Below are 27,985 nucleotides of genomic sequence, written 5' to 3'. Positions count from 1 at the left end.
ATTTTATCTAAAATATATTTTAAAGCATTGTTTTCAATATAAATCAGAAAAAAAACAATGTAATAATGTATAAGAAATAAGAAATAGTTTTCTTTAAACTTTGATATTCATGTGAAACTCAGAAAACTATGTACTAAGTGGCTCAGATTCACTAAGGCAGATATATTATTCTCCTACTAATACTTTTAATCATGTTACCTGCAGTGTACAGCTCAAAGGTATGTATGATTTCATAGCCAAAATTTAACTGTTATCGTCTCGTGTGCTGGATTAACCTTCTAGCTTCATACAAGTCTTTGAGTGGAATCAAGACACACACACACAAAATAAACTACATAAACTACTCCAGTTTTCCATAAATTGAAGCTAATCTCTTGAAATGTAAATTACTATTGCCCCTCTGCTCCTTTGTATATAAATTGCCTTTTTTTTTTTTTTTTTTTTTTTTTTTTTTTTTTTTTTATGTAGCATTAATTCGAGACTGAAAAAAAAAATCCAGAATCTCTTTTTCTGCAGTTAATAAACAATCGGTCATAAAAGGTCTAGGAATGTGCAATTTAAAACGACAGCCCAAACCTTTCTGTGTACCACAGAATGACTAAATACTACACAAATGTGCACTGGACCATTATCTCTGTCTATATCCTTTCCCACTTCAGTTTAAAAGGACAACCTGTAATGGTTTTCTGAATGCATACCTAGTTCTATGAAATTTTTCCTTTGCCTACTTCTGTCTGTGATGTGTGTTTTGACCAGCCTCATCCTTAGCAGACTCTAAAATAGCTTCAAACTTACAGGTGAACTGAAATGCTTGCGGGTTCAGCCAAGACAGATCCAGATGCCTCACTATTGCCTTTCTAATACTGACAAACAGCAAAATAAGATGTCTGAATCAAGTTGCTCTTTCACATTGAGCCTAGAAAGGAAGCATATTAAGTAAGGAGAAGTGGTAAGTCAGCCCACACGAGTGGGCTTAAAGTAATTCTGGGAGTGAGTGGGTAGAATAGCTGAAGAGAGAGCTATGTGGGAGAGCAATGGAAACTTGAGAGTATAAACAGGGACTAAAAAAAAGAAAATAATAATGTTTTAGGGTTTAGGTATAATACTGCCCAAAGACATCATTAACTTAGACCAATAGGAAGTCATACCTACATGGAGAATAACTTATGATGCTGTGAGAAGACTGTCACGTTACCAGAAATTCACCCTTATAATTTAAGGAAGAGGTCAGGAAGACAATGGGAATGATCTTCACAGCTGTTAGTTACAAACACTGTTAGTTTTCCATATCAAAAACATTTTTCCAGTTGACGGAATGGTCTATCCAACCATTCTGACTACTCTGTTCATTTCTTGCGAGCAAAGACCTAAGGTTGACCAGGTTATTGCCAACATATTCTCCTCATGCCTTTGGACAAAGTGCTCCTGCCTATACAGAAGTTTATACTACAGTTACAATAACTTGGTGCAAGAAGGAATCAATATCTTTTTGATAAAGTTGCAAATTGTTAACCACTTTTTGCAGGCCAATTACAGGAGAATGGAAAACATAATTAGTCTCACCTAATCTAGCAGAGACACTACTCCTGTATTTAGAGAAAATGAGAGCTAATTTTCTCAAAAAAAAAAAAAAAAACCCAACAAAACCCCCATAAGTGAGGATTGTTTCTAATTACCATGCTATAATGTAAGATGCAGAAGGTCAAATATAAAGTAAGTTGTAATTAGCTATTTCACCACAGCAAGGTTCCCTTTGAAATGCATGCTTCGTTTATTCAGCAAAATGTGCAACAAATGTTTTTCTCAAGACATCAGAACCTGAAGCACAGCCAGAACATTTGGATACTTAACACTGCTGAGTGAGAAGAAAAGGCCAATAATAAAGCATAAAAGAATTGGAATGGAGAGCAAAGAGCACAAGAGACAACACAAAGTGCAAGAAAACTGAAAACAAAACCTACTGACACATGGCAAGTACTTTCTGGAAGCAAAGTCTATGTTAAGTCAGCAACACAAGAAAAGAGTTATTTATCTTCTTAGCAGGCAACACAACTAATACAAAGAGGCACTTTTAAAGTGTTTCATATAAAGCAATCTGTTTGAATTTCAGCGTATCCCTGGAAGAAGCTACTTTAGAGCACGCGTTGACAAACACAGATGTTCAAGCGAGCAAAATGTCTGTACTATTCTTTACCATAAGCAAAGAAACACAAACAGGGCAGTTACCAAGTTTGCATGCTCTCAGGAAAGAAGCCTCTTAGAAGTAATAATGCCTATGATCACAAGACATTATTGTGCCTCACCAAACTAGCACAGCATGATGTTATTTATTTGGGATGTCAGTTTTGATCTTCTCACTGTACTCTAAGAGAACAAGCTGGACCAACTTGCTTGCTTTTGGAGGCTCTGGAGCACTTGGGGGGGGTGATAACAAGCTCCTTGAAATATTTTATTCTAGTAGCAGGTGCAGTCAAATTGTGTAAGCAAAATAGAACACCACGATGATACAACAGCCTAAAGCAGCATGGTATTATTTAAATGAACACAAGTATTATCAGCTGTCTAGCAAAGCTGGTGTCAAACATCTGCAGACAAACAAAACAAAACCAGAATTGAAACAGAATAAAAAGTCTTGACAGCAGTTAGGGAAAAAAAAAAAACAACAAAAAACTAGAAAAACCACAACATCCATGGGGAAATGTGTCTTGCAAGACAGCCACTTCATGGTGAGAAGTTCCTTGCTGCTCCACAGAGAGAGCACAGTCCTCCAAGCGCAGCTATTCTGAGAAATGATTGACACAGCTCTCTGTACTGCAATTCTGCGCCATGTGTTTTCCAGACAGAACTACACAAAGAGGCAGATCCAGGATCTATGTGCAAGATGTAATATGCAAAGTTATTAGGCATTAGCAGAATATTCAGAGAGAAGTTTAATACCAGCTGAACTCAGCAGCATCTAGAAGTGTCCTGCTCTCCAAACAGTTTCTTGGTGTAGCGGACTGAAGAAAAGCCTACCTCTAGGCCAATGAACAGAATTACAGTTACATGACAAATGAGGAAACTAAAGACAACTTCACTCTAAGTATCTCTGCTTCATTAGCACTGCTGTAAAAATGAGAACAACTGATGAACACCTCTAAGACAAGCAGGATATAGCTTACTGCTAATCATGAAATACAGTTTCCTGAAAGAACTAACCTACTTCCACATCAGGAAGGTAGACAGACCAGGAACAAAGCAATAGGATAGAAAAAGGATAACTAAGGTGAATAAAAAAGGGTAAAAAACACACAGCATACCAGCCATTTATATGAAGAACTATAGGAGCAATCTACCCATCTGTGAGCTTGGGTGATACACTTAAGCACTTTCATGTGGATATTTTTTCCATCCAGTTTTCTTGGCCAAATTAAAAAGCTCAACATAGAAATCAGTAGGGAAAAAAAAAAAAAAAAAAAAATCAACAATCTCTTCACCAAAATAATCCAGTTCAACATGGCAAATGATCATACAGCCTAGAGTATCACTAAGCCTTTCCAAATCCCTATGAGATGGTTCCTGCAACATGATTAAGAATGCACAAACCCAGACACAACACCAAGAAAAGAAAATGACACATTTTCAAACCATCAATTCCCAAAGGACATGCAAAAATGCAAAGTAAAAGCAGGTCAACTGTAAGAATAGACATTTTTATCCAGCACACCAACTGTATTTACAGAGAAGAGCATCAAGTTCAGTGAGTGCTACGTGAGGAATTTTGGTAGTTGGCAAATAGATACTTAACCACTGCACAGGACTTACGCAGCTTCATTTCAGGTCTTCTAAAGGAGTTCAGACGCACTGCAAGCCCCAGTGCCATGCTGCACATTGATTCCAACCAACCACAAACATCTCAAAGCAGCTTTGTTTTACTTAAGGATGCCTGTCCACGCATACAACTTAAGAAATGTACCTCAGCTTGCAAAATCTGGTGACATTACATGTCAAGGAAGAGAGACTAAAGAATGGTCTCACAGTTTATCTAAATCAGAAGCATAATTAACTTTAGAGGTGATTTTTTTTTTAACGTACGCACAAACATAAAAATCAGAATAGCACAAATCAGTTTTTTTTTTTACCATATTTGCTTCTACTACTACTATAATACACTTTCAAGGGGAAGCAATAGAGAAACAAAGTTCACTATTATCTGCTTTCTTATACATACAGACTTAATGCACTTTATATTTACAAATCCATCTCCAACTGACATCAATGGAAACTGTACGGAAAACAGAAACAAAAGTTGAACAAGTTTTCTTCTCAGATCTAATACATAAACAGCACATTCATGCAGATATATGTACACGTGAAAAGGTGATACATTTCCTACAGTGATGGAATCTATTAAAAATATTTTAAATTTTGTAATGTAACACTCAAAACTACCAGGAAAAGTTTTCAGATGTTATTTAATCATAAGTTTGTTACACTCTTATTATTGATCCACCCTTCTTGAAAGAAACAACTTATTGTCTTTGTTGTCATTACTTAAAGTACGTTTGATGCTATGCAACTCCAAAAATCTACTAGCACTTAACCTCACAGGAGAACCCAGGACTAGATGAGTATTGACTAAGCATATAGTCATATAGACTACTTCCTTGATTAAATTTAAATAAACATATTGATCCAAAAGATGAAAATCATCTGATTCAGAGAAGACTCCAAATAAAATCAGACTATTTTATCATGCACAGATTGTTTTATATTGTTTCAGTTAAATCATCCTGTCCTTTAATATTTACTTCCCTTCTCATCCTGTACATTTTCTCCTGTTTCATTATATCAAAGTACAGAGTCACCTACTAAGCACCACTCATTTTCAAAACTTTTCCTAACAAAATATAGAGTGAAGTAACATTAAAAAAAAAAAAACAAAACAAAAAACCCCACAAAAAAGACTTTTTGGAAATAGAAGAGCATCTCTAATCCTGATCACAGCTAAACAGATATCCATTAAATTGTAGTTGAACTAGATATGCAGAGAAGTCTTAACAGTATCAAGAAGTTACGTATCTCCTACTTGCAATTTTCAAAGCGCTGGGTAGTAAATGTGAGCAGAAGCAAGAAAGAAAATACTGTTTCTCAACTGATAAGAACTTAGGAATGTAATAAAGAGCTAAATCTAAGAAAAATGGCACACTTGCTGATAGAGCAGCCAGACTCGTTTTACAAAAACTAATTAAAGGTGCTCAATTGAGTTGAAGTGCACAGAAGGTCAGGGCAACAAATGGTACTTTCAGTGTACGCTTTTACAGAGAGGGATAGTTTCTACAACTTCCAGTATAACACTGCAATTTAGAAAGACAACTTTTTTCTTTTTTTTTTTTTTTTTTTTTAATAACTCTCAAAAATATCCTAATGTTAAAAGCAAGGAAATCTAATCTTTTATGAACAACACGGGAACTATTTAAAGAAAGTTACACGCATTTCTCTGTAAGAAGGGAAATAAATAGAAAGGCAAGAAAAAGATCCATTATAAAAAGAGTCAAATACAGCAAATTCTCAAAATACAAAGAGTTAGTAGAATTGAAGGATCATCCTTCAGAGAATGAAAATTCACTCCTAGTGAAGCCAGAAGAGAGGAAGTATATGACAAGTAAAATGCAGGCTGCAAATTAGTAAGGCAGTAAGGAAATCAGAAGACCAGACTGCAAAGCATACAAAAACAAATAGGAGTTAAGCCTACTACTATCTCAGAACTTTCAGAGGAATCATTGGATTTGTTGGAGCTAGGATTGAATAAAAATCTTGAAAACGATAAGGGCATCACAGACAATCTGAGTGATCTCGTCATCAGTCCTTGCCACAGAAAATGTTGGAAAAACATGCACCCAACATTTCTGATAAAAAGGAACACACTCCTTCAAACCGAAAAATCAAAAACAGGAGAGCAAACAATAAACTGAAAGCCGTAAATGACAAGGGATGTGTTCAGCCCTACTCACATCGATAGGTGTTTTATCACTGATTTTCACCAATACAGACCTTTTCTTCAGAACAGAACAGCAACAGACCAACAGTTCTAAAGCACAAAAAGGCTGAGTTGGGCATCACAGCAGCCTAATCAGTGTACAACAGCAGTTAAAAGAACAAAATAAGTTGAAAGAATTAGATAGGGACAACAGAAAAGATGATACTTTTAATAATAATTTAATAATAATTTTCAGGATTATCTACTTGCTTAGAATTTCTACTCTAAATCACTGACACTGGCATTTGGCAACAGTTTTCAAAAAAGACCACAGAAAAAAACTTAAAAAGATGGAAAGAACCAAAGTTAACTTTGTAAAGGGATATATAAAAGAGGACACTGTGGAGCTATACAGAAAACTATGTGATACAGGAAAATAGGATGCTCTTCAACTTTCTCACATTGTCAGCAAACAGCCAATCAGAGCAATAAAAATATGTCAAGTCAAATGTAAAAGAATTAAACATTGTACTGTGAAGACCACGAAACTGTGTAACTAATTCACAAAGGCATCTCCCAAGGTGGGGTTTGTGATCATAAACAAACAGTTCATGATAATAGCAAGGAATATTCTCTGGTGAATTTTTTCACCGTTTTTTGTATGGTTAGTTGTTTTTTGTTTAGTATGTGTGATTGACTGTTTAGAGGCACAGTACTCATTGCTCAGTATTAATAAATCTGTGATGACCTTGCCATAGGGATACAGAAAAATCTTCATATCCTTTCTTAAAGATCCATTACAAGGACTTCCTCTTCTTTCCTCAGAGGTTAATATAATAAGATGCAAGTGCCCTAGGTAATTCCCAGCCTTCTAGATACAGAATATAAAATACTAGTATTTTAATTTCTTGTTTATTTCCATACAAAGAAATTAGTGATGTGACAGGACACACAAGTCTCCACAGAAACTCATTTAATGGTATGTGCCTTCCCTTTTCTCTTGCCCTGGTGGAGGAGACTTGAGGTTGGAGGGGAGTAAAGGACAGTAAGACGAAGTATGGACCATGGCTGTAGCAAGGACAATGACAGCTAATAGGTAGGGCTGCTTCAAGCATATGTCCAAACTGCAATGAGTTATCTGTTCTGTGCTCTATCCTACAACTGTCATGCAGGTGGTCAGTAGCTCAGAAATCTACTAGCCTTGGGCACTGGGCATACTGGGTTCCAATCAAGAATTAAAACAGAAGCACTACTCTATCCGTGTATGAAATACGTGACTTTTAAATTATAGGACAGGGCTGTCTGAGGAGTCTCTTGCGTAATTCATAACACTTCTGAACTTCATATATAAATCAAATACAAGTCTATTATTTACACTTTGTTGAGCACAGACTCCCCCCACAACTTTTGGTGAAGAGTGCATGAACAAACTCTCTGGAGTGTTGCAGATACGCTCTTCATAATACTCATTCATACACTCAAGTAATTTCAACATAGTATCATTCAACAAGTATTTCTATGAAAGGTTTCTGCTCATGTCTGTCAAAAAAATACAGAGTACAGTAAAAATCACAAAATGAGCTACTACTTGTGTTTCTTTTTTTTTTTTTTTTTTTTTTTTTCCCCTTGGCTTTCCTAATCTATACAACTCATGGGCATGCTGTTGACAAATCTGTCTGACTGATATTATAGAAAAGGGACTACAGATTCCAGAATGTTCCCAAACATCATATGAGGCTCCAAAAGCAGAAGACTAATATTCACTAATACCGACAAGTTTTAAAATGCAAGCAATCCCAGTACAAGTGAAATGCAGAATTATTAAGTGCAACACAAGAACTGACGTTATCAAAAAAAACACACGTCACTCTAAATACACAGCTTTAAAAATAGCCAAAACCTTGACTTACTGTGGCTGTGCCGGAGACAGTTTGTGCATTTGTGTCAGCTGCACTCTGTTCAGAGTGTGTCTGAGCAGGAGGGTACATGTTTAATGTGTGCTCTGGAACAGTGGTTTGGCCTGTGTAGTCTGGAGCTGGATGAGGATGTGGGGCTGTGTATTCTGCAGGTATACCGTTCTGAGGAGGAGCAAACTGGGCTGAGGCATAAGGCTGTGCCATTGTGTCAGGAGGTGCTGTAGCTTCCTGATTACCCTGTGAAGATCAAAGGGGAAAAAAAAAAGGAAGAAATGTGTCATGAGATAAAATAGTTTAGCAAGCAAGCAAGCATTGCTGGCCTGAAAAGGGCACAACACTAGTTTTCCTGAGAGTATTTCTTATCTGAATTGAATCCACTTTCCTAACACTATTAAATCTTATTACAGTTAATATCTGCTGTTCTCTACAGACTGTTCCTTAACTGCAAAATGCCAGAGAAATCTTACCTCAACTAAAGTCTCAACTCAAACAAGAAAGATGGACAAAACTTAGTTCATTTCGTATGTTTCCGAGTGCAACCGCCAATACAGAGCTCTGGTAAAGTTACCCCATAGCCTGGGATCCATTCTGACTTACCACCTACAGAAGTCAATACATGCTCCCTGCACTCTGAGCAGAACTGAGATGTATTTTGTTAACACACCTGAAAATATTTACGTTAAGTAATGCTGTACACAGTATTCAGAGGTGCAACATACTGAAAAACTGCAAACCGCAAATGCAAAAACAATCAGATTCAATCCCAATATCAAGTATTTGAATCTAAAAAATAAATCAACTGGAAATCACCATTTAACATAGATTTTATTTTTTTTTTAATGTTATTGGCTCTCAAAAGAAATAGACATAAGAACTTACAAGGTTATATATACTTGAAGACCATAGTAATTCATCTCCATATTACACTATGCCTGTAAAAATAAAATTAAAGATCTCATCTCTACATAACTAGATCCATCCTTATGCTTGATACAAAAGTGAAAAGTCAAGCATGCTTATTTGTGAGATATTTGGTATCATAGAATAATTTATGTTTTAAAAGACCACAATGATCATCAAATCCAACATTAACCTAGCACTGGCAAGCCTACCACTAAACAGTGTCCCTAAGCATCACACCTAGACATCTTTTAAATACCTCTATGGATGGTCACTCAACTACTTCTCTGGGCAATCTGTTTTAATGCTACATAACACTGAGAATTTTTCCTAATACTCAACCTAAACCTCTCCTGGCACAATTTGAGGCCATTTCCTCTCATCCCATCACAGTTCCTTTGGAGAATAGACTAAACTCCACCACGATACAGTCTCCTCAGTACAGTACTCCTCTACAATAGCTGTAGAGAGCAATAAGGACTCAACTGAGCCTCCTTTTCTCCAGGCTAAATAATCCCAGCTTCCCTACAGCTGCTTGTAGTAAAACTTGTGGTCCAGCCCTTTTACAAGCTTTACTGCCCTTCATTGGGCATAATTCAGCACCACGATGCTTTCTTGTTGTGATAGACCCAAAGCTGAACACAGTATTTGCGGGGCAGCCTCACGAGAGCCAAGAACAAGGGGTTAATCACTGGCATGCTCTGCTCAACCCAAGTTGTAATGATACTATGGAAGAAAACATGTAACACAATCCTTCCGGTATAAACTATGTCCAAGCAACGATGTTACAGATGACATTGCACTACAGGCAGATAATACAGGGACTATGGACTTCAAAACTTAGATGGGCTAACTGGCTTAAAAGATTAAATTATATCCCTCTAAATATTAATTATAAAAAATAGTATTTTTTATAATTATAAAAAATAGTAAGCATGCAATTTGTTTTCAAAACATTTTTTTCCTTTTCCCACCAAAGCATGCAGAAGTACTGTAACAATTCAGCTTACTTCTACCCATCTCGATTTCCTAATTTCGGAATAGGCTAGATGAAAAAAAGTCATTCTTTTCACACCTAAGGTCATTTCCAGCCAATTTCAGCTACCTCAGACATTGGTGACCTGACCTCAACTGGGCCTAAACTCAGGAACTTTTAAAAACTTGCAAAATCACATTTCAGGAACAAAGGTTGGTACAAAGTACACTTGAAAGAGAAGACTACATTTTGCTTTGTAAAAGGCATTCACTGTGTCCTAGAAAAGGAAGACTTTATATTAGCAATCAAAACCTCCTCCATTTTAATCTGATCTTTGGTACTTTTTTACTGCATGGCCTGTGCAAGTAGTATACCTTGCTCCATTCACAATCTTTAAAGTGAAAACAGTTTTATTTACATACTTCACTTGGTTAAGTCAGTAAGTTTTATTACTATAAAATTACAATGTTTCCAAGGTTATTATTACACTGCAGCTTGCCTGTTAAAAATTTTAAGGGAGGTTTAAAACTTCCAAATGCATATTTATGTTCTCTTGCACCACAATGGAAAGACTCCTTTCTTATCTCCTACTTCACCTCAAAATCCAGATTAAAAACAGCAACGAATAGATTCCACCAGAGACTTTTACTAAATGTTAAATAAATAGTTGTAAAACTTTAGGGAGGGCAGGGGAGCTTAGATTTTTTTTTTTTTTCTTAATCAACTGTTTTATGGTTGATGTCAGCAAATGGTAAGAACGAACTTCTGCCTGTATAAGCATTTTTCACCATGCTGGCTTTGAAGCTCAGTAACTGGCACTGATGGTCTTTAGGCTACTTGTTTATCTTAGATACTAAACATGGCATTAGAGTCAGCAGCTGTTAAAAAAGAGCAATCATGATAACAAAGGGACCAACAGATATGTCCAGGTGCATTTGATCTACATGTTTTTGTACTACTCTGAGTCCTAAACCAGATGTTGCAAGACCACCCACTGTTTCTCATTAACATTGATAACAGCTCTATGAGACCCTGATTAATATTCAAAGCATTCACATTTAGTGCTAATTACAGCTAATATTTAATTAAGAGGGTTGAGATTTTATATGATTTCTCACCAGCAACTCCAAACAATTCACAATTTAGATTTACCATAGAATGGCAAACTGCATGGGAAATTCTGACATACACCATGGAGGCTCTTCTACCTCATTCACTGGATGCACTACGCTGAGATCTGAATTTCTTAATAGTCGGGACTATTCTTCAATAAATGGGAATTGAAGAGTCAGGCATGTCTTGGTTGGTTCAGATTTTTTTGGTTGTTTGCTGTTTTTTGGGGGGTTTATACATATACATATATATACACACACACACACATCCCTTCTATAGATTCAGGAATTTGCAGTCTTTCCATTAGAAGAAAACGAAAATGCTTAGAGTAGAACGCTAGCATGCAAAGTTATCATTCCAAACAGTATGTTCATTAAATATACTTGGAGGAAAAAAAAAGGAAGAAAACCGTGCTTATTCTACATAAGGTTAAAAAATATGACAATAAATTTGAGTTCTTAGTCTCTTAAAAGCTACAGAACTTCTGCAGCCTTCAAAATCTGTGTATTTTTGAATCATAATGAATTCAGTAGGCACAATATTACAAAGTAGTATGAAAGCACACGAGTATAAACATTCTTTACTATTTATGTAGGCATCACACCAGTGCTTGCTGTTTAGATTATGAATTTACATTAAGAACAATACCGTGCAAACTAACAATTGTAACATTTGGTTGACAGAAATTCCAGGTGACACAAAACTGTTACATTTGTATGGATCCTAATTAATCAAAATTCTTTAAATAGTCACCTAAAATGGAATGTCACTGTGTCCTTTAAAATGAGTGAACTAAAATGAATAAAGGAAATAGTCCATCTTATTCACTAAACTGAGAATATGAAATTGCCTTGAAAGCAACAGGAAATATTGATCCTTACTTAGCCTTGTATGCCTCAGGTATTAGGGCAACCTCTAAACTGTGGATGACAGTACACAGATGTTGCTTAATACAACCTAGACATTAGAGGCTAAACAGAAGTTGTCGTTTTGGACTCAATTCCAAGTACCTTTAAGTTTAAATGACCCTTTAATGCTCGCTTTGCGCATGGTTTTTAATAAAGTAGTTGCTGGCAACAGAAAGAAGAACAAAGGATGGCAGACAGTCAGGCTCAGTTAAATGTTCTGGCCCGAGGTTTAATGAAAACCACATTTCAACTGAAAAATATGCTTTACGTGGCAGTGTATAAAACCAGCTTTATTGCTTTCTGGTTAAATGCTGAACTGTAAAGAACAAAACAAGAAAGCATTCCAACGATATAGGTAAGTGAAATCAATCCTATTGAATATATATTATTCCACTTGAAGAAAAGCTTAGAATCTGAAATATTCCTAGTACCTCAGATCTTAACCTGTCATTTTAGCATCTTCAGCTCTGAAAGGATTTCATAATTAACAAACCCATGAAGTGTCAAAACATAATAAAGCAAGCTTGTTATGTTTGTATACAAAAGACAGAGTACAGAAAATATTATGCAGTGTTCCTTTTTAAAAACATATTTGCAGCACAAAAAATGTATTTATTCAATGAAAACCATTCTGCTTGCTTGCATTTTAAAGTCTAACTAACTGTTTATTGTTTGTTTTACTCTATTTTCTGTTTGGAGCCTCCTGTTTCTTTGGCAAGAGATATTTTACATTTAGAGGAAGCCTCTCATACTGTAGTTAAATGAGCCAAACTGCATCATATCCTTAGGGCATGGAAACAAAGAAGAAAAATGCAACATTACTCTGTAAACCTGCTGCTTATACGAAAGGCTCTGTCAGATATATCAAGCACAGCAGAGACACAATCACCGCTGCAGTTTGCCTTCTCTCAGAGCAAATGAAGCCACAAAACATGTATTAGAAGCCTTACATGCAGTGGCGCAGCTGGTTAAAGGAAATGCCTTGATCTGACTGAAAAACAAGAGTTTCAAGTGAAAATAAAAGTGAAAATACCTGCTGTACCATCCCGCTCCCTTTTTCCTCCATAAACTTAGCCAGCTGCTCTAGTCCCAGGCCATACAGCATCTGCCCAAAGCAAGCATCAATTACGGATGAGGGCGTGTGAGCAATGTAATGTGTGTAAGAGTGTGGATGATAGGGGTGTTCGAGGAGGGGGAGCTAATCCAGGGTTTACTGACCTCCCTCTCAACATCTGACTGCTCCCAAAACCTAATCCAGATGGGGCTCTTTCAGCTTGCTGGGCCTCTCCCCATCAATCACAGCAGGCCACTCCTCTGTCTCCTGCTACTAGTTACAGAGTGCACCACTGAGCAGATGATTACACACACAAGAAGAAAAAACACAGCTTGACTACATTAATAGCTGCTTCAAAAACATCAGAAATGCTACTATGTCAGTTGCAGAACATTTTTGTTTTAAAATTAAGATGGCTGTACTCAAAGTTTAAAAAAAAAAAAAAAAAAAAGCAACTTCCAGTGCTTTGTGTTTCTGATACTTTGAACACGCACATATTTCTATGTGATTAATTCTTCCTACATGGGGTAGAGTTAATATCAATAAGATTTCTACTTCAAATTTGCTCAACTCCATAAGCAAACCATCAATACTGAAAGCAGTCTGTTTTAGATTAAATGTACTTTATCCTCCCATGCAAATGAAATAGTTTCCCTTTTTGTTTCATTTTATGGCATCAGAAATGCTTCCAAGGCTTGGTTCTGCGAGGCACTTTAAGCAAGTTAATACTTCACTGTTAAAGGAATTTTCTTAGTTGCTCTAGAGTCGATTTGAGAACAATTAAACTTCTAATTAAATCAAATAGTAATACACTTAAAGACAGGCAGATACAGAAAAGCCCCAAAGAGTACACTTTTATTGCCACTCTACCCCAGACTGCCTACTAAAGAGAAACTGCAGGCAGAGCAGACGCTTAACATGGAAATCATGCTTACAAATGTTAGAATTTATGTTACTATTACAGTACAAATGTTAGAAGAGTACATAGGGCAGCAGATAAACAGCTATCAGCTCATCTTTAAACTTAGGTTCCATCTGATACATATTAGATTTCCTTAAAGTAGCGGTGTAACTCTTCCAGATTCGTTGCTGGCACTCCCCAGTAAATGATAATAAGAGCAGCCACTTAAGTTTTTTCAGAAGGAATCAGACATCCAACCACAGTGGACCAATAATGACAACTGACTGATTTTGCAAGCTTTCTCTGTTGTAGCTTAATTATGTGACCAGGCCACTTGATTCAGATCATTTACTTTCGCAGTCATACGGAGTGCAGCCATCTCTTCTTGGAAGGTTCAACACAGATCCAAACTCGGATTTCATTTAAGAAACAATATCATTCCAAAAGAATTCTATCCTCAAAAGAAAGAAAATGCAAAATACACTTTCTTCAGAGAGCATAGGACACAAAGGCAGTAGTAAGGAAGCAAAAAAGACTTCCCTCATTACCTTAAAAAAAGAACTTCTTCACTGAGAAGCTTCTGCTTTTGGTTCTCTTCGCATACAACACACTGTACCCAAGTCTGTGCTCTTGTTACTGCTACGTATACATCTGAAAATTAAAGGCTCACTTTGTGTTGATGCCTGAAGTACGGAGCAAACTAATGAAACAACACAACATCCACAGTGTAGGAGGGTTAGATATATTTACTTACATTTCAAAGAAGGTCAACAACCTACCAAAAACTAAGTCTGAACTCCTGCCTACAGTAAAGACCATGTAGTACTGTGGATAATAGAGATACACATGAAGAAAGCATCCCCTGCAACACCATCATTCTTTCCAAGTGTCACTGCTCAAACTTCTGACTACCTTTATGATGCTGCAATTTATTACACTACCTCTCCCTGTACTCCTAGACAACTCCTTCTCTTGCAATTTTCAATGGTTCAAATAAACACAATTCTATCATATTAATTTTTATTTGCTTTCACATGACTACCCAAATCTTTCTTTTACTTACTTTTCCATCCTATCTCCCACTTCCTCCAACTGTGTTAGGTATTTTATACAGGATTTTTTTCGACTACAATTTAGCCTTCTATTCCACCAGTGTTTTCCCCTTTTTAAAATAATGAGAAGTTTTTTACATCTGGTCATCAGAATTGCCTGAAAAGCCACACAGTAAGGTAATCTGAAGCATGCAGCATGTATTATCAAAATTCATTTCCATGAGAACTGATTCCTGCAAGGTTTCAAACTAAGTCATAAAAGGAGCTTTTCCCACAGGTCAAAATAAGAAAGTACATCTAGGTCCCATCTTGCATCCTTACTAGAGCACACTGAAGGAAAACAATGCAGCATCCTTGTTCCCAAATAAAAAACAAACAAACAAACAAACAAAAAAAACCACCAGAAACATCAGAAGCATTGGATTGCCAACATACAAGGTGCTTAAAATCTAGCCAGCTGGCCTTTAAAGGGAGAAGCAATCAATGTTTATAAGTCTAATTGGCAACAAACTATGAATGCCATCCCTCCAGCACGAAGTCCAGTTCCACAACAGCATAACATGTTCACAGAAGACTGTATGAAGTGCAAGAACGTAAGTTCACATGTCATAGCTAATGGATCTACCTGAGGGCAGTTCTGGCAGTTATAGAGATCTTGCCAAGTCAGAAAATGGGATGAGATGAAACTGACCTAGGGACAGAGTAGTCCCTGCACTGCTCTGCAGAAAAAGATCTGCTTGAGATCTGGTAAATGTTAAATTAAGCATGGATCAGCATCTACCATTAAGGCAATAAAGTTTAGCTGCATAGTGGGCAGCATTAACAAAAGGATAGTCACTGGACTGAGGAAAAAAATTATTCCTCCCTGCACAGCACTTCTGAAGCAGCATCTGGAACACTCTGACCAGTCTGGAGTCTGCCAAGATGGGAGATCCATTTTTAAACTGGACAGTGCAGTGCTGGGCTGCAAAGATGGTCAGAGAACTGCAGACCATGAGAGGTAGAAGAAAGGGCTGGCAAATCTTCAACTGCATCTTCTCCAATCTATCAGAGCATAACAAAGACAGAATCAGACTTTCCTTACAAGTGCAGGGTGAATGAATAAAAAGCAATGGTCAAAAGTTGCAGAAACAGAAATTCTACTTGGCTACAAAGAATAAAAAGTTAATAATGAGGAAAACTAAGCCAGGAACATGCTGTTCACAGAGGTGATGGAATCTTAGAGACATTCAAATTTAAACTGGACAAGTCCTTGAGCAACATGATTACAATGGTGTCGTTAGCCCCAACTGAACAAGGAAGTTGGGATTTGATGGACTCTGAAATTTGCTTTCAGCCTATAGGCTTCTGTGATCTCAAGTGGCTTCAAGAGTACCTTAAAGAATTTAATAACTTCATATTTCTCTCTTACCTGATGGCTTTCCTCATGAAGGATTTACAGACAAGGAAAAGATGAGATACAGGTTCCAGTCTGTTTTCTCTCCTCGAGAAACTACATCTCAATTCCTTCAAATGGGTTTTGAAAGCTCTCTCAGGAAAATATATTTACATTTGTTTAATACACAAGTAGAGCATTATGGAAGTAGCAATCATGGTGCATGCAAAACAAGAACAAATTCACAAAGAACTATGACATATCTTAATTATTTGCCATGTTACAATTTTCAATACATGTAGAAGATGACCTTTAGAATTGCTTCTCCACAGAAAATAGGTTTTGTTTTTGTTTTTTGCCTTCTGCTTCATCTCCCAAACAGTAGCTTCCAGTGGCATGTAAGCTTTCTAATCTTATCTGCAATTTGTATACTGAAATGCCTTTTTTTTTTTTTTTTAAACACATTAAACACATTGAAATCTTCGCCACCTCCTAAATCAGAATATTGATAAAGCTAGTGCATCTACTTTCTTGTTTTTCAGCGTCTAAAATGGTGGTTGCACAAACCTATTCTTACATTTAACAATAACTCTAGATATGAGATCTTCAAAGCTGCAGCAGTTCCTAAATCAGTTTGTAAGCAGTTGTGAAATAGAGAAGTGAGAGGTTACTGCACTGAAGAAACAATCAATGGGAGGCGGAGAAAGAGGACAAAGCAGCAGAAATATATGGTGCTGTATTGGCATGAAATATTCTGTTCTGAGAAATTGTTTCTTAATAATCTTAAGCTACAAAAGCAACATACACAAAGTGGTGAACTACAGGTCTTCACAGGAAAATGCAACAACAGCAATCTGATCCCATGATCCACCCAGCACACAGCTCAGAACTACCACAGTGGAACCGGTCTGAACTCCTGCCATCTGGAGTAGGAAAGAAATGTGCTGCTGCCATGTAGATTGCAGCAATCCAAAACAAGGTACTGCTGGGCATTCTTCTGTAACTACAGTCAAGAACACAATTCATAGCTGAAGCAGTGAAAGCAGCAGAGATGTGTTAGCATGACTATTCACTACGATGCACCGGCTCTTCCGAGACACCAGAAATACTATCCCAGGTGCCGTATCATGTTTATGTAGCAAGACTCCTAATGGCTGGGACACAGTTCCGCATAATGACTTGTAAGTCTTTCTTTTAGGCTCTGCTGAGACTATTCCTAGATTGTAACTTCCATAAAAGCATAAATATTTCCAGAATTTAAATAAAAATAATTCTCAAACGTCACCAGATTCGCCAAAGACTGCAAAATACAAGAGTCTGGACAGGCAAAATGAACAGCAATTAAAAATCTTTGAAGGACATTTGTTGTGACTGAACTGTATTACAATTTCATATTATAACGCAACGGAATGTACAGCAATGACAGCAGAGTAGCAAGGTCCCAGGCTGCAGCAAATGAGGGCTTGCTCAAATGCAACAGTCATGGGCATAGAAACAAAGGAAAGAAGCTGCTTACCTTCAGAAGACCCCAGGTAGGTAGGGATCTCCAGGGAGACACCCTTTCTTCCACTGCCAACACTTAAACAAGGTCTGGGAAGGAGTGGATCCTGGCTCCAGCCCTTCTCGTCACTCAGGTACATGGCATGCACCTGAGCTCCCCTGGGTTGGCCCTGCCTTCCCACCAGGTGCTCAATCACTGCTTCAAGCAGTGACTTAGCATTTCTACAACACTTGTGTACCTAATAAGTTATTTTTTCACACAGAAATAAATAACTTTAAGTAAAAAAAAAAAAAAAATATATATATATATATATATATAGTAGGCAGTGTAAGTGATGTGTTTCACAAGTATTACACAGAGAAAAGCAGAACTGCAGATGTGAAGTTACTGCATCGGAATACAGCTTGCTCTCAGAATTAAAATTTCTGGAAAAACAAAGCTAAAGGGATCCTGTAATGCTACACATGAAGACTGAACGGCAGCAGCAGTTATTTGAGTGCAAAGTGACATGCCACCTCTTTGAACTGAATACTCCAAATGACCTCTTTTAACCAGGGACACAATCTTTCACTGATGAGCTGTAATTTAGCCTCAGAAAAGAGCAGACACATTTTTCTTTCAGCCCCTCATGCTGAATCATTTTTTAAGACACTACCACAGTAACCACACTTCATCCATTACAGGTAAAACAGGTCCAACTTTCAATATCACAAATGACAGGATCGTTACTTGACTACTGAAATAAAACAAGCTTAGTCAGTTACTAAAGGAAATAAGAATGTAATGCCATAATAAATTGTCTAAAACAGCAGAATTGACTGAAGATGATCATACCTGCTAGGTATTTGTTAGCAAACATCAAAGTATACAGAGCTGTCTGTCAGCCTGTCCCCTTGAACTAGCCAGAGTAAGCAACAATAACTATGTCCCCATCAAACTAGTGGAATCTGTTCTGTTTCAGTTTACTTTGTTTAACTAGATAAATTTAGGAGTTTGATTTACTTCTCAAGTTCTGTAAAAATGATTACAAGTTTGATTTCAGGAATTCAGAGGAAGATAAACAGCAGAGCTAGCAATGTGGACTTCAGGAAAACTGACTATTTTATCCATCCCAAACATTTCCTGGAATTGCATATTTTCTGCAAAGTATCTGAAATTTTTGCTTTTATACATGTGAACTCAGCGTTTTGAAGAGATTTGGCACAATACTGATTAATTCCTTTTATCCACAAAGCACACCTACCAGTTTTGAGAGAAAAAATTTACTATTTTCCTTTCCATAGAAGTTTGATTACAATGAAAGATTTATTTCTACAGAGTCAGATAAGGTTTTCCAGATAAGAAATTCACCATCCTGCTGTTTCCCTTCTTTAAATTAAAAAAAAAAAAAAAAAAAAAAAAAACAAAACCAAAAACCCAACACTAAAAATACGAAGCATATGGAAACTATGCTAGCATTGCTATCAGACAATGCTAATTTCCCATTTTTGCTTAATTACCATTTTCATCTCTTTGATATTGATGACGGAAAACAGAGCTGCAAGGACCAACTAACAGAGCAACGTTATCTTGTTTAGTATCAGTAAAGGCAGCATTTGTTTTTTGGCACTGAAATGAAATAACAGAACATCATCTCCACTGTTATTTACTTCTAAGATTAAAATGACTACCAAAATATTATTAGGAACAAGGAATAGAGAGATTGGCTTCCCGCCTCAACTGCACTTTGCTACATTTATCACAGATATCATTTGTGTTCTTCAATTACAGCATTAACAATCATTTACCTCAACAGTGTCTACTGCTAGCAAATTAAACCACAGTATTGAAAAAAAGTTCAAGTTCTCAATGCTGAGATAGCAATGCCAGTATAATTCGCCTACATAGTTTACAAACACTACTGAATATCACAACTGGCCAAAAATGAAGTCTGCAGTTAACAGAATTGTTTAACAGTTCGTACAGTGTTAGAAAGGATTCCCCTGAGTACAGCAATTAGTAGGTTATCCTTAGTTAAGTCTCTAAAAAGCTTCAGCCAGTTTGCCTGGGTATTTTAATTTCTCCATCAGGAGGATGAGGCCTAAAGCCACCCACAAATCTGGAGATCTTGTTTCTCCCTGAACACCTTTAGAGATACCATTTTTAGACTAGCTCTTCTTCATGAGGCTGAATATGTACACATGATAGTAAGTCTTGCTACAAAGCAGGCTTCTGCCATACACCATGTGTTGAACTCTGATATGCTTAACTATTGCTTCAAATAATACTTCAAAATAATGCAGATGGTGGGACTGGACATTAATTATCCTTCTCAGTCTGAAGTTTGTTTCTGTGCATCTATGTCTAAGAAAGGGTTGATGAAGCAGCAGAAGGAAAGGTATCTCCAAAACTGAAACAACGCTGAGCAGTGTGGCATATTTACCAAAAGCACACAGCTAATTTACAGCAACAGCATTCAAGAGCATTTGTGTGCTCATACGTAGGGCAGCAGCACACACTTAACAGCATTCAGATCCTAAAATCAGCAAAAAATAAGCATCTGTATAGACTGGTTAGGGAGAGAGGAGTTACAACCTTAAATTGCTTTTAATTCACATGGGAAGAACTACCTTCTATATTAGAAAACAAGAACACTAGATTAAATAAAATATCCAAAAAATATTGAAACAGTTCAGCTTCTGCTGAGTGTGCAACTAGCAAGATGGAGAATACAGCAATGTGTTAGCATTCAGGAGCTTCTAGCTGCAAAAGAAATTCAGATTAGATATTGCTACACAGAAATTGATAGCTAGTAGGTATTCAATCAGAAAAGTGCCTTTTCTTTTAAATATTACAATCACATGGTATAGTACATCACTTGTGTCAAGTTAAATTTAATCATATCAGCGTACTTAAAGGAAGAAAACTGAATACCTATTCACACACTCATGCCAAGAGGGATTATGAGGCTTTATGAATCCTTTTCCTTTTATTTAGTATTCTGATATCTGTATAGAACAATTTTGATATGTATTATACCCTTAAACTAATCTATTCCATTGTCTTTTTAATGCACACCTAGTATGCCTGAATTCATAGTTACAATATAATGTGTACTGTCAGTTACTTATGTTCTTCTGAAGTCTGCCTGTGTTAAAGGAAAGACATTTTCCTCGAAGCAGAAATAGGTATAATGAGAGCGATGCTAATTTTCTTGAGAGTAAAGCAACACCATCTGCTTCCTACTAGTTAAGAGCACATCTAAAAAGGAACAATAATTTATGAGCTCACTAATGCCTAATGATTTTTATCACAGTGGAATCAGGGCTCTGCTTCATTTAAGACAAGGTTTTTGAGAAATGCAAGCCAGAAAGGTAATAGGCTTTTACCTACTTTTCCTACATCCATTTAATGGTTTATCTGAACAACAATGAAAAACAATCACTATTTAATCCAGCAGAAATAAACCAAACGTGTCACAGATAGCTAAAAACTGCTTACTGTTTCTGAAAAGGCAAAAGAGAGTTCTCTAAGATCCTTCAGACTATATACACTTTCTCAGCCCAATTTTAAAGGAAGCAAAGAATTACTGTCCTTACTATTCCCCAGAAGGTGAAACTCATCTCAGGAACTTCAAGTATTTCAAGATTTTGTCACTTCATCTATGGCAGTTACCTGCACCCACTCCACAATAGTAGCAAATGCATTCAGTGTTTAAAAGGAAATCTTAAATCACACAACTAGTAATGCTTCCACTGCCTACCCACAAAAACTCAACTCACAAGAAAGCAGAAAGCTAATTTAAATGAACAAAAGATGAAAAAGTAGTTTGAGATCCACCAAAAGAGATGTCTTCAGTGAATAATAGCATCAATTAAGAAAGGCAATGAGCACCAAATTCAAATTTCTGGTGTCCCCAGTATGCATGCGTATGTTTGTGGTATTCAAAAACAAAAACAAAATTAAATTGGGAATTACAGAGCATGGCAATTTGACCTAAAATGTTGTTTAATAATATGAACCACAAAATGAATTCTTAAAATTATTTTAACTTCATTTTAGCGAGACAATTTGAAGGCCAGTTAAATAACCTGAGCACAAGGCCTCTCACACTATTCAGAAACAAATACTGATACAAAATAGTTCCAGTTAAATCTCATATTCCAGAGAATATGAGATTAATTCAAACAACATAAACATTACACATACACAAAAGCAATACATGCTCTGTTGCTCTGTACACACAAGCGAGAATGAAAATATCCCAATTCTATACTCTGATTTCAGCATCTCGGGCTTTAACAATGCAATACATTTTGCTTCAACTTCTTATTTATTTAAAATAGAAATTAAAAGGCACTGTTTGCTACAGGAATTTGTTAATTAATATCTTACATTGAGTGAATCTGAAGTAGCAAAATCAGTGCATCAGAAAAAATTAAAACAATACTTCTAAACAACATTGCAAGCTACTGCAAACCTTGCACAGACCCACACAGTGCAGATAAACTCTGGTTCCTATTGCCTTAAGAAAATAGGGTTTCTAAATTCATGACAACACAGCAAAAATGGAGGTTTTGATGCAAGTTTTTTAAATGGTGTTCTTTTTTGTTGTAGTTCATCTAGAGAAAACACTGACTTCTGAAATACAAATTACTTCAAAATTTGAAAAGAACAATTAATATGGTAATAACAAAAGCCTCCGTAATTGCATTTTTTTAGTACGTACAGCTAAATAGTTCACAGCATATTATTCGCATATTTTGTCAGAGATTATGGAAGCAAAGTGGAAGATATTTTCAAGAAATTCAACAGATTAGTACAGAAACCTGGAGCTTGACCTCTAGCACAGAAGTCCTTTCCCTGCACAACAGTTCGCTAGGGTTAGAAGTTCAGCAGAATCCAAACTTTTTACATTCAAATATAATCCAGACTTGTATGTTAGTCTACCTGACGAAGTATTGAGAATATCTGGAAGTAATAGGAAGATTTGTTCAGAATCTTTGCACCAAGGCTCCATTTCATTCTTAAGCAATAACCACATTCCATGGAGATGCTACACTGAATTTATTTTTTTTTTTCATGTATCAGTGCTTTTGCTTTACAGAAATTGTTGCAGCTTTGTAACTCTAAGAAACCGAATTAACCAAGGACAGTGAAGTAGAAGCATAGTTATGATGCACCAAGTCTGATCCCACTACTGAGATAAATACTCTGTTGGATTAAATGTTGGGATACATACTGTTTCATATGAATATACTGCAACTTGTGGTCAGATGATCAGCACAGAAATGACAATGCTCAACTGCAAGCTCTGGGGATATTTGCAATCTCCTCATACACATCTCCACTATCAACCAGTTTTGCTTTCTGGAAGATCAAAAATGGCTTAGTAAGAACAATCTAGCTCTCCACTGAATCAGGTGAAGCCTGGGCACGCAATGTATTTTGCTGACTCATCAGGAGAATTCCAGCTAGAGAGCTTCTCAAAGAAGCACGGTCATTTCCGTAATGCCTGGCTGCTCCTTCCATTTAACTGCATTCTTCTGGAAAGAATCAGCAAGACGAGGAGCAGAGATGCAGGAACATCCCTCCATCAGTAATCAGAAAAATATGCAAGAACCATTCATTTTGCCAACTCATTTTCAAATGTGAACTGAGAGAACTGAAGCAGGAAAAAGTCTACACTTGGGAACTCAGAAAATCTCTAGCTTAAAAGCACACATTCACATGAGAACAACCACAAAAGAATAAATTCTTGACTAGAAAGATGAGCAGTGACTGGAAGATGGAAATCTGCCTAAAAACGCAACCCTGTAGGTTTTACAAGTGCACACATAACCCTCCTTCTTCCCACTTAAAGCTATTTTATACACCTTTAAAATAATACTGCTCTTCTGTTTAGGTTAAACAATACTTTGATCTAAAAAAAAAAAAACCACGAAACAAAAAGAACAAAACAACGAGGCTGCCAGAGCTTTCTATTCAGTAAAGAAACACGAGAAAAACGTTTAGTAGGAAGTAGCAGTTAGACCAATTCTGTCCCTGAAGTGACAGATAGGCAATAGCTATGACATCTCACAGCCCACAGATGTCTCAGTGATTTGCATGACTGCATGGATTACCCAATGCAAATGGTAAGAAATAAATTTGAAATTGTTTTAGATAGCATGTATCAACTGTGATAAAAGTTGAGCATCAACTGTGCTCTTCACGCAAGGTATATCTTAAAGACATAATTAAGCTTCCTTTATAAGATTATGATGTTCTTCTGTACCCAAAGTGCTTTCCAGGACAGCTATCCTAATGCAGCTAGTGTCCTTCGATTTAAACAGACCTTCCTGGTGCAAGGAACTCTTACTTTGCTTCAGAAAACAAAATGAAGTAAAAGATCACAATTTTTAATCTCTGATGCTATTATGAAATATTATGAAAACAAGACTAACAAAAAATGATTAGCCTGTTATAATTAGTAGGTGTGATCAACCAACAAGACTGTGAAGGTGCTGAAAAGAACAAAAAATAGCAGAAGGTGGTAATGATGCTATTATTTCTGGTGGAAATTATGGAGGCATGGAATCAGAAAACTCAGGCTAGAAGGGACCTCTGAAGGTCAGTAACCTGATATCCTGCTCAGAGCTGTGACAGGCATCAGATCAGATCAAGGGGCCCTGATTTAGGTCCAGACTTTTTTTTTCCTGAATGATACAGTGATTTTTAGAAAACCACCACAGATGGAGGCTGTGCAGACACTCCAGCAGGCAGCCTGTCCCAATGCTGAATAGTTCTCATGGGGCAGTTTTTTCATCATGTTCACCCCTTTCTCTCTTGTTCTCATTCTATGTGCCTGTTATACTCCCATGATGAATATCTGGGTAGAGACTGGCTCCAACTTCTCCATTACCTCGCTGCTGGTGCTGAAAGGCTGCAATTAGGACACACCAGAGATTCTACCTTCCCAGGCCGCACAGTCCTACTCCCTCATTCTCCCCACAGTGCCTGTGCTCTATCTGGCACATGGATCACTTGGGGCTTTCTGTTGAACCCAGTTCCCAACACCAACCAACATCTGTCTGCAATCGGATGGCCTCCAAACACAGCACATATCTTAGACGTGATTTCACAAGGGCTAAGTAAAAGGAGATAATCACTTCCCTCCTGTTTATACAGCCCAGGATACTGTCAGCTTCCTCTGTTGCCAGAGCAAATATACTATGCTAACATGACTACACTAATTCAACAGAAATTCACTACAGGAAGTGTTTATATTACACACTGAAATTGAGATCTAATCAAGTGTGAGCAGGTTAGAAATGCTTACACTAAGGACAGTCCTAAGGAGCAAAGTGGTAATGACTGCATCCTACTGCATAAGCAGAATGGCAGCATAAGGACCTTGCATAGTCCCACCAAGATGCTGAAGGGATTGAAGCACCTCTCCTGTGAGGAGAGACTCTGAGAACTGGGGCTGATCAGCAGGAGAAAGTTCAGGGGGATCTCATCAATGTCCATCAATACCCGAAGGGAGGGTGCAAAGAGAAGGGAGCCAGGCTCCTTACAGCAGCTCCACTGGTCCATAAATGGGCACAACCCGGAGCACAGCAGCTCCCTCTGCCTGTCAGGCAGCACTGCTGTGCTGTGCGGTGCTGGAGCCCTGGCACAGGCTGCCCAGAAGTTGTGGGGTCTCCTCCTTGGAGTTCTCCCAAAGCTGCCTGCCCGAGGGGCTGGGCCCTGCTTTGCAGGGCTCTGCTGGGGCAGCGCTGGGGCAGAGGGACCCAGAGAGCCCGGCTATCCTTAGCCATTTTGCAGCGATCATTCTCACACTGTAAGTGGGATACAAATAGATGAGGGAAAGAGCTGGAGAGTGAGTGGAAGGCATGAGTACTTTCAAGGTAAAAGTAGATAACGATATTATAAACCTCAGCATTTACATAAATGATCACGTTAAAAAATGTAAACCAGTTATTTTATAGGTTAGGAGCTAAGACAACACTTCACACTACCTTTTAACCCTTTTTTCCACATTTCTTTGTACTAATGGGTCTGAAAATACACCGCACTTCTGCCTGTGGTTATTACCACATGATACAAATGAAGTTGTAAAGAGACACCAGCTCATCAATCACAACGGAACACTGAGGAATGCAAAAAAGGATTAACGTCTCAGCCCCAGCTCAGGTCTTTCCTATCACCACCCTAATTAAATACCACCTTAAGTGCTTTATTACAATTAGAATTCTCAGTGTTGAAGGCTAGCTCTCTGGAACCTCGGTGATGAAGCTAATTGGAAATGTGGAAAAAAAAAAAAAAAAAAAAAAAAAAATCATTAAAAAATTTTGGGATTCCCATAATAGAAATTATCTATACCTTGGGAATAAAGAGTTGCTTTTCTGCAGATTTAGAATAACATACTAAATAGCTTCAATTAAGCTGAAACCCTTTTACTTTGAACCATATTCCTGCCACTGTCTTCCATAAGAAAAGCTAGATTTATCTGTACCTACCAAACCACTGCTAGAATTTAAAAGATTCTAGGCTTTTGGTTAGTTGCTATGAGCCTTAATTCCTATTCTAAGATTTTATACACTAATTTAAATTTCTTCCAGACTTGGCACATCCAGGGGCTTTTTGCCTTACTTACCTGGATATACATAAGCTAGTCATTACTATTTATGAAGATGATGAAAAAAAACATTAAACAGTCAAAGAAACATAAATTTTAGATCCCAACACAGAGTGCAACAGCAGAATTGAAAACAAAACCTAACCCCTAAAGCAAATACAAAGATATTTGCAATTTAAAGCAATTCAGTATAGCTTTAAAAGCAGTTTTCTCCTCCACTTGACTGCTAAGTGAGCTGACTCAGGATTCTGTGGCTTTCCCAGGAACAATCTGATGATACTGATACCAGAAACATCAACACTTTTGAAGAGAAATTGCACTGTCATGAGAAGCAAAGAAAGGATGGAACCTTTGAGTCAAGTAATAACATAACCATATTTCTAATTTAAAAATGGAAATACAAATTTCTTTTTTATCCAATGACCTGAGGAGGGCCTATATGTTACTGGAATCCCACTCCAATAATTAGGGTCAGGTCTTTGTGTCAGTTTTGCCTATGAAATATTTAACATCTGAGATTGGTGATTTACCAACGCAAGCATTAACTAAAATGTAAAGAGGAGCTCAATTCAGAAGAGCTATCATCTCTGAAACACAAAATATATCATTCTCAAATAGTGCAAAAACATGCTACTACTACATTTACTTTTAAGTATCAGCGAAATACTTAACACTACTGGAAATATTATTACTTTTAATTCCAAAGGAAACAGAAGGCTTTAAATCGTTACTTATTTCAGCATATGGAACTTGATCACTGAACTATGAAGAATCAAATGGCAGGTTTCCCAGTCATTTTTTATTATTATTTTTACTAGTAAGAATAAAACAGAAGAATAAAAGAGCACCTAAAATAAAATAATTCCCTTTCTAATATAATTTCTTTCGTTTCAAACTGTAAAAGAACAAAGAAGGTTTAAAAATGCATGACCTAGATTTTGTTCATAGCACCGATTTAGTTTCTAAATGTACATCTTAATAGAAAGTAATAGTTCACGATGCACAGACATCTTTTATCTACCGCTCCAAACATCCAAAGATGATCAACTCCCTTACAAACAGTTCGGTGAACATGCATGCAGGAGCTCCCAGAGCTTTCCTGGAAATAAAGCTGCTCTTGAACTATGAAAGAAATTCATAAGCACATAGCATCAATTGAGAAGAGTTTTTGTCAGAAGACAGCAGCAGGATACAATGTGCAGGTAATAACGAAGGTGTGAAATAGCTACACTGCTCATTTCTGGGGCTAGCCAACATATCAGTGCTCGCTTTTCTAATCCAGCAAAGCAAATTAAATCCGTCTATTAAACTGCAAATTAAAGCACAGTCAACACTCCAATGTTACTGCTACTGTGGAAAGAGCATCACCTCCAACAACAAAACTGCAGTTTTGGAGAAACATTAGGAGCAAATGATCCTTATTCTGGTCTTATTACTGTTTTCTTCATTCTGGGGAATAGAGGGCTGCTCAGTATGTTTGTGTCAGTTTATTATTGACATAAATAGCATCAGTAACTTAAGTGAATTAAATAATTTCATTTCCATCTCAGCTCTCTCTATAGGTGCATTTTTCAAGCTGCTTGCAACTTTCTTAAGCTGCAGCAAAGTTTGCCATTTTTTCTTCATTCCTCGCTCTGAGCTTATATAACAACATATTCAAAGGTGTCCCTGCATTATCCACAGTCGGTGGGCAGAATTGTACTTGCTTCAGAATAATTTTTAGTGCTC

The 27,985-nt window shown here is 37.0% G+C and overlaps 1 protein-coding gene across 23 annotated transcripts in view; it reads right to left on the bottom strand.

The window, feature by feature from the left end:
- The window catches only part of RBFOX1 (RNA binding fox-1 homolog 1), a 743,472-nt gene that overhangs the window by 121,280 nt on the left and 594,207 nt on the right, over positions 1 to 27,985 (bottom strand). For all 23 annotated transcript variants that reach the window (XM_052679517.1, XM_052679520.1, XM_052679521.1 and 20 more), the window contains one exon: positions 7,870 to 8,112. In XM_052679517.1, coding sequence (XP_052535477.1) covers positions 7,870 to 8,112 — 243 coding nt within the window. The remainder of the gene's footprint in view (positions 1 to 7,869; positions 8,113 to 27,985) is intronic.

This window comes from Tympanuchus pallidicinctus, unplaced genomic scaffold (assembly GCF_026119805.1).
Source record: "Tympanuchus pallidicinctus isolate F22 unplaced genomic scaffold, pur_lepc_1.0 scaffold18, whole genome shotgun sequence".
In the NCBI taxonomy this organism is placed as follows: domain Eukaryota; kingdom Metazoa; phylum Chordata; class Aves; order Galliformes; family Phasianidae; genus Tympanuchus; species Tympanuchus pallidicinctus.
Note: the sequence above shows the minus strand (reverse complement) of the source record. Positions and strands in the feature narration are given on the sequence as shown.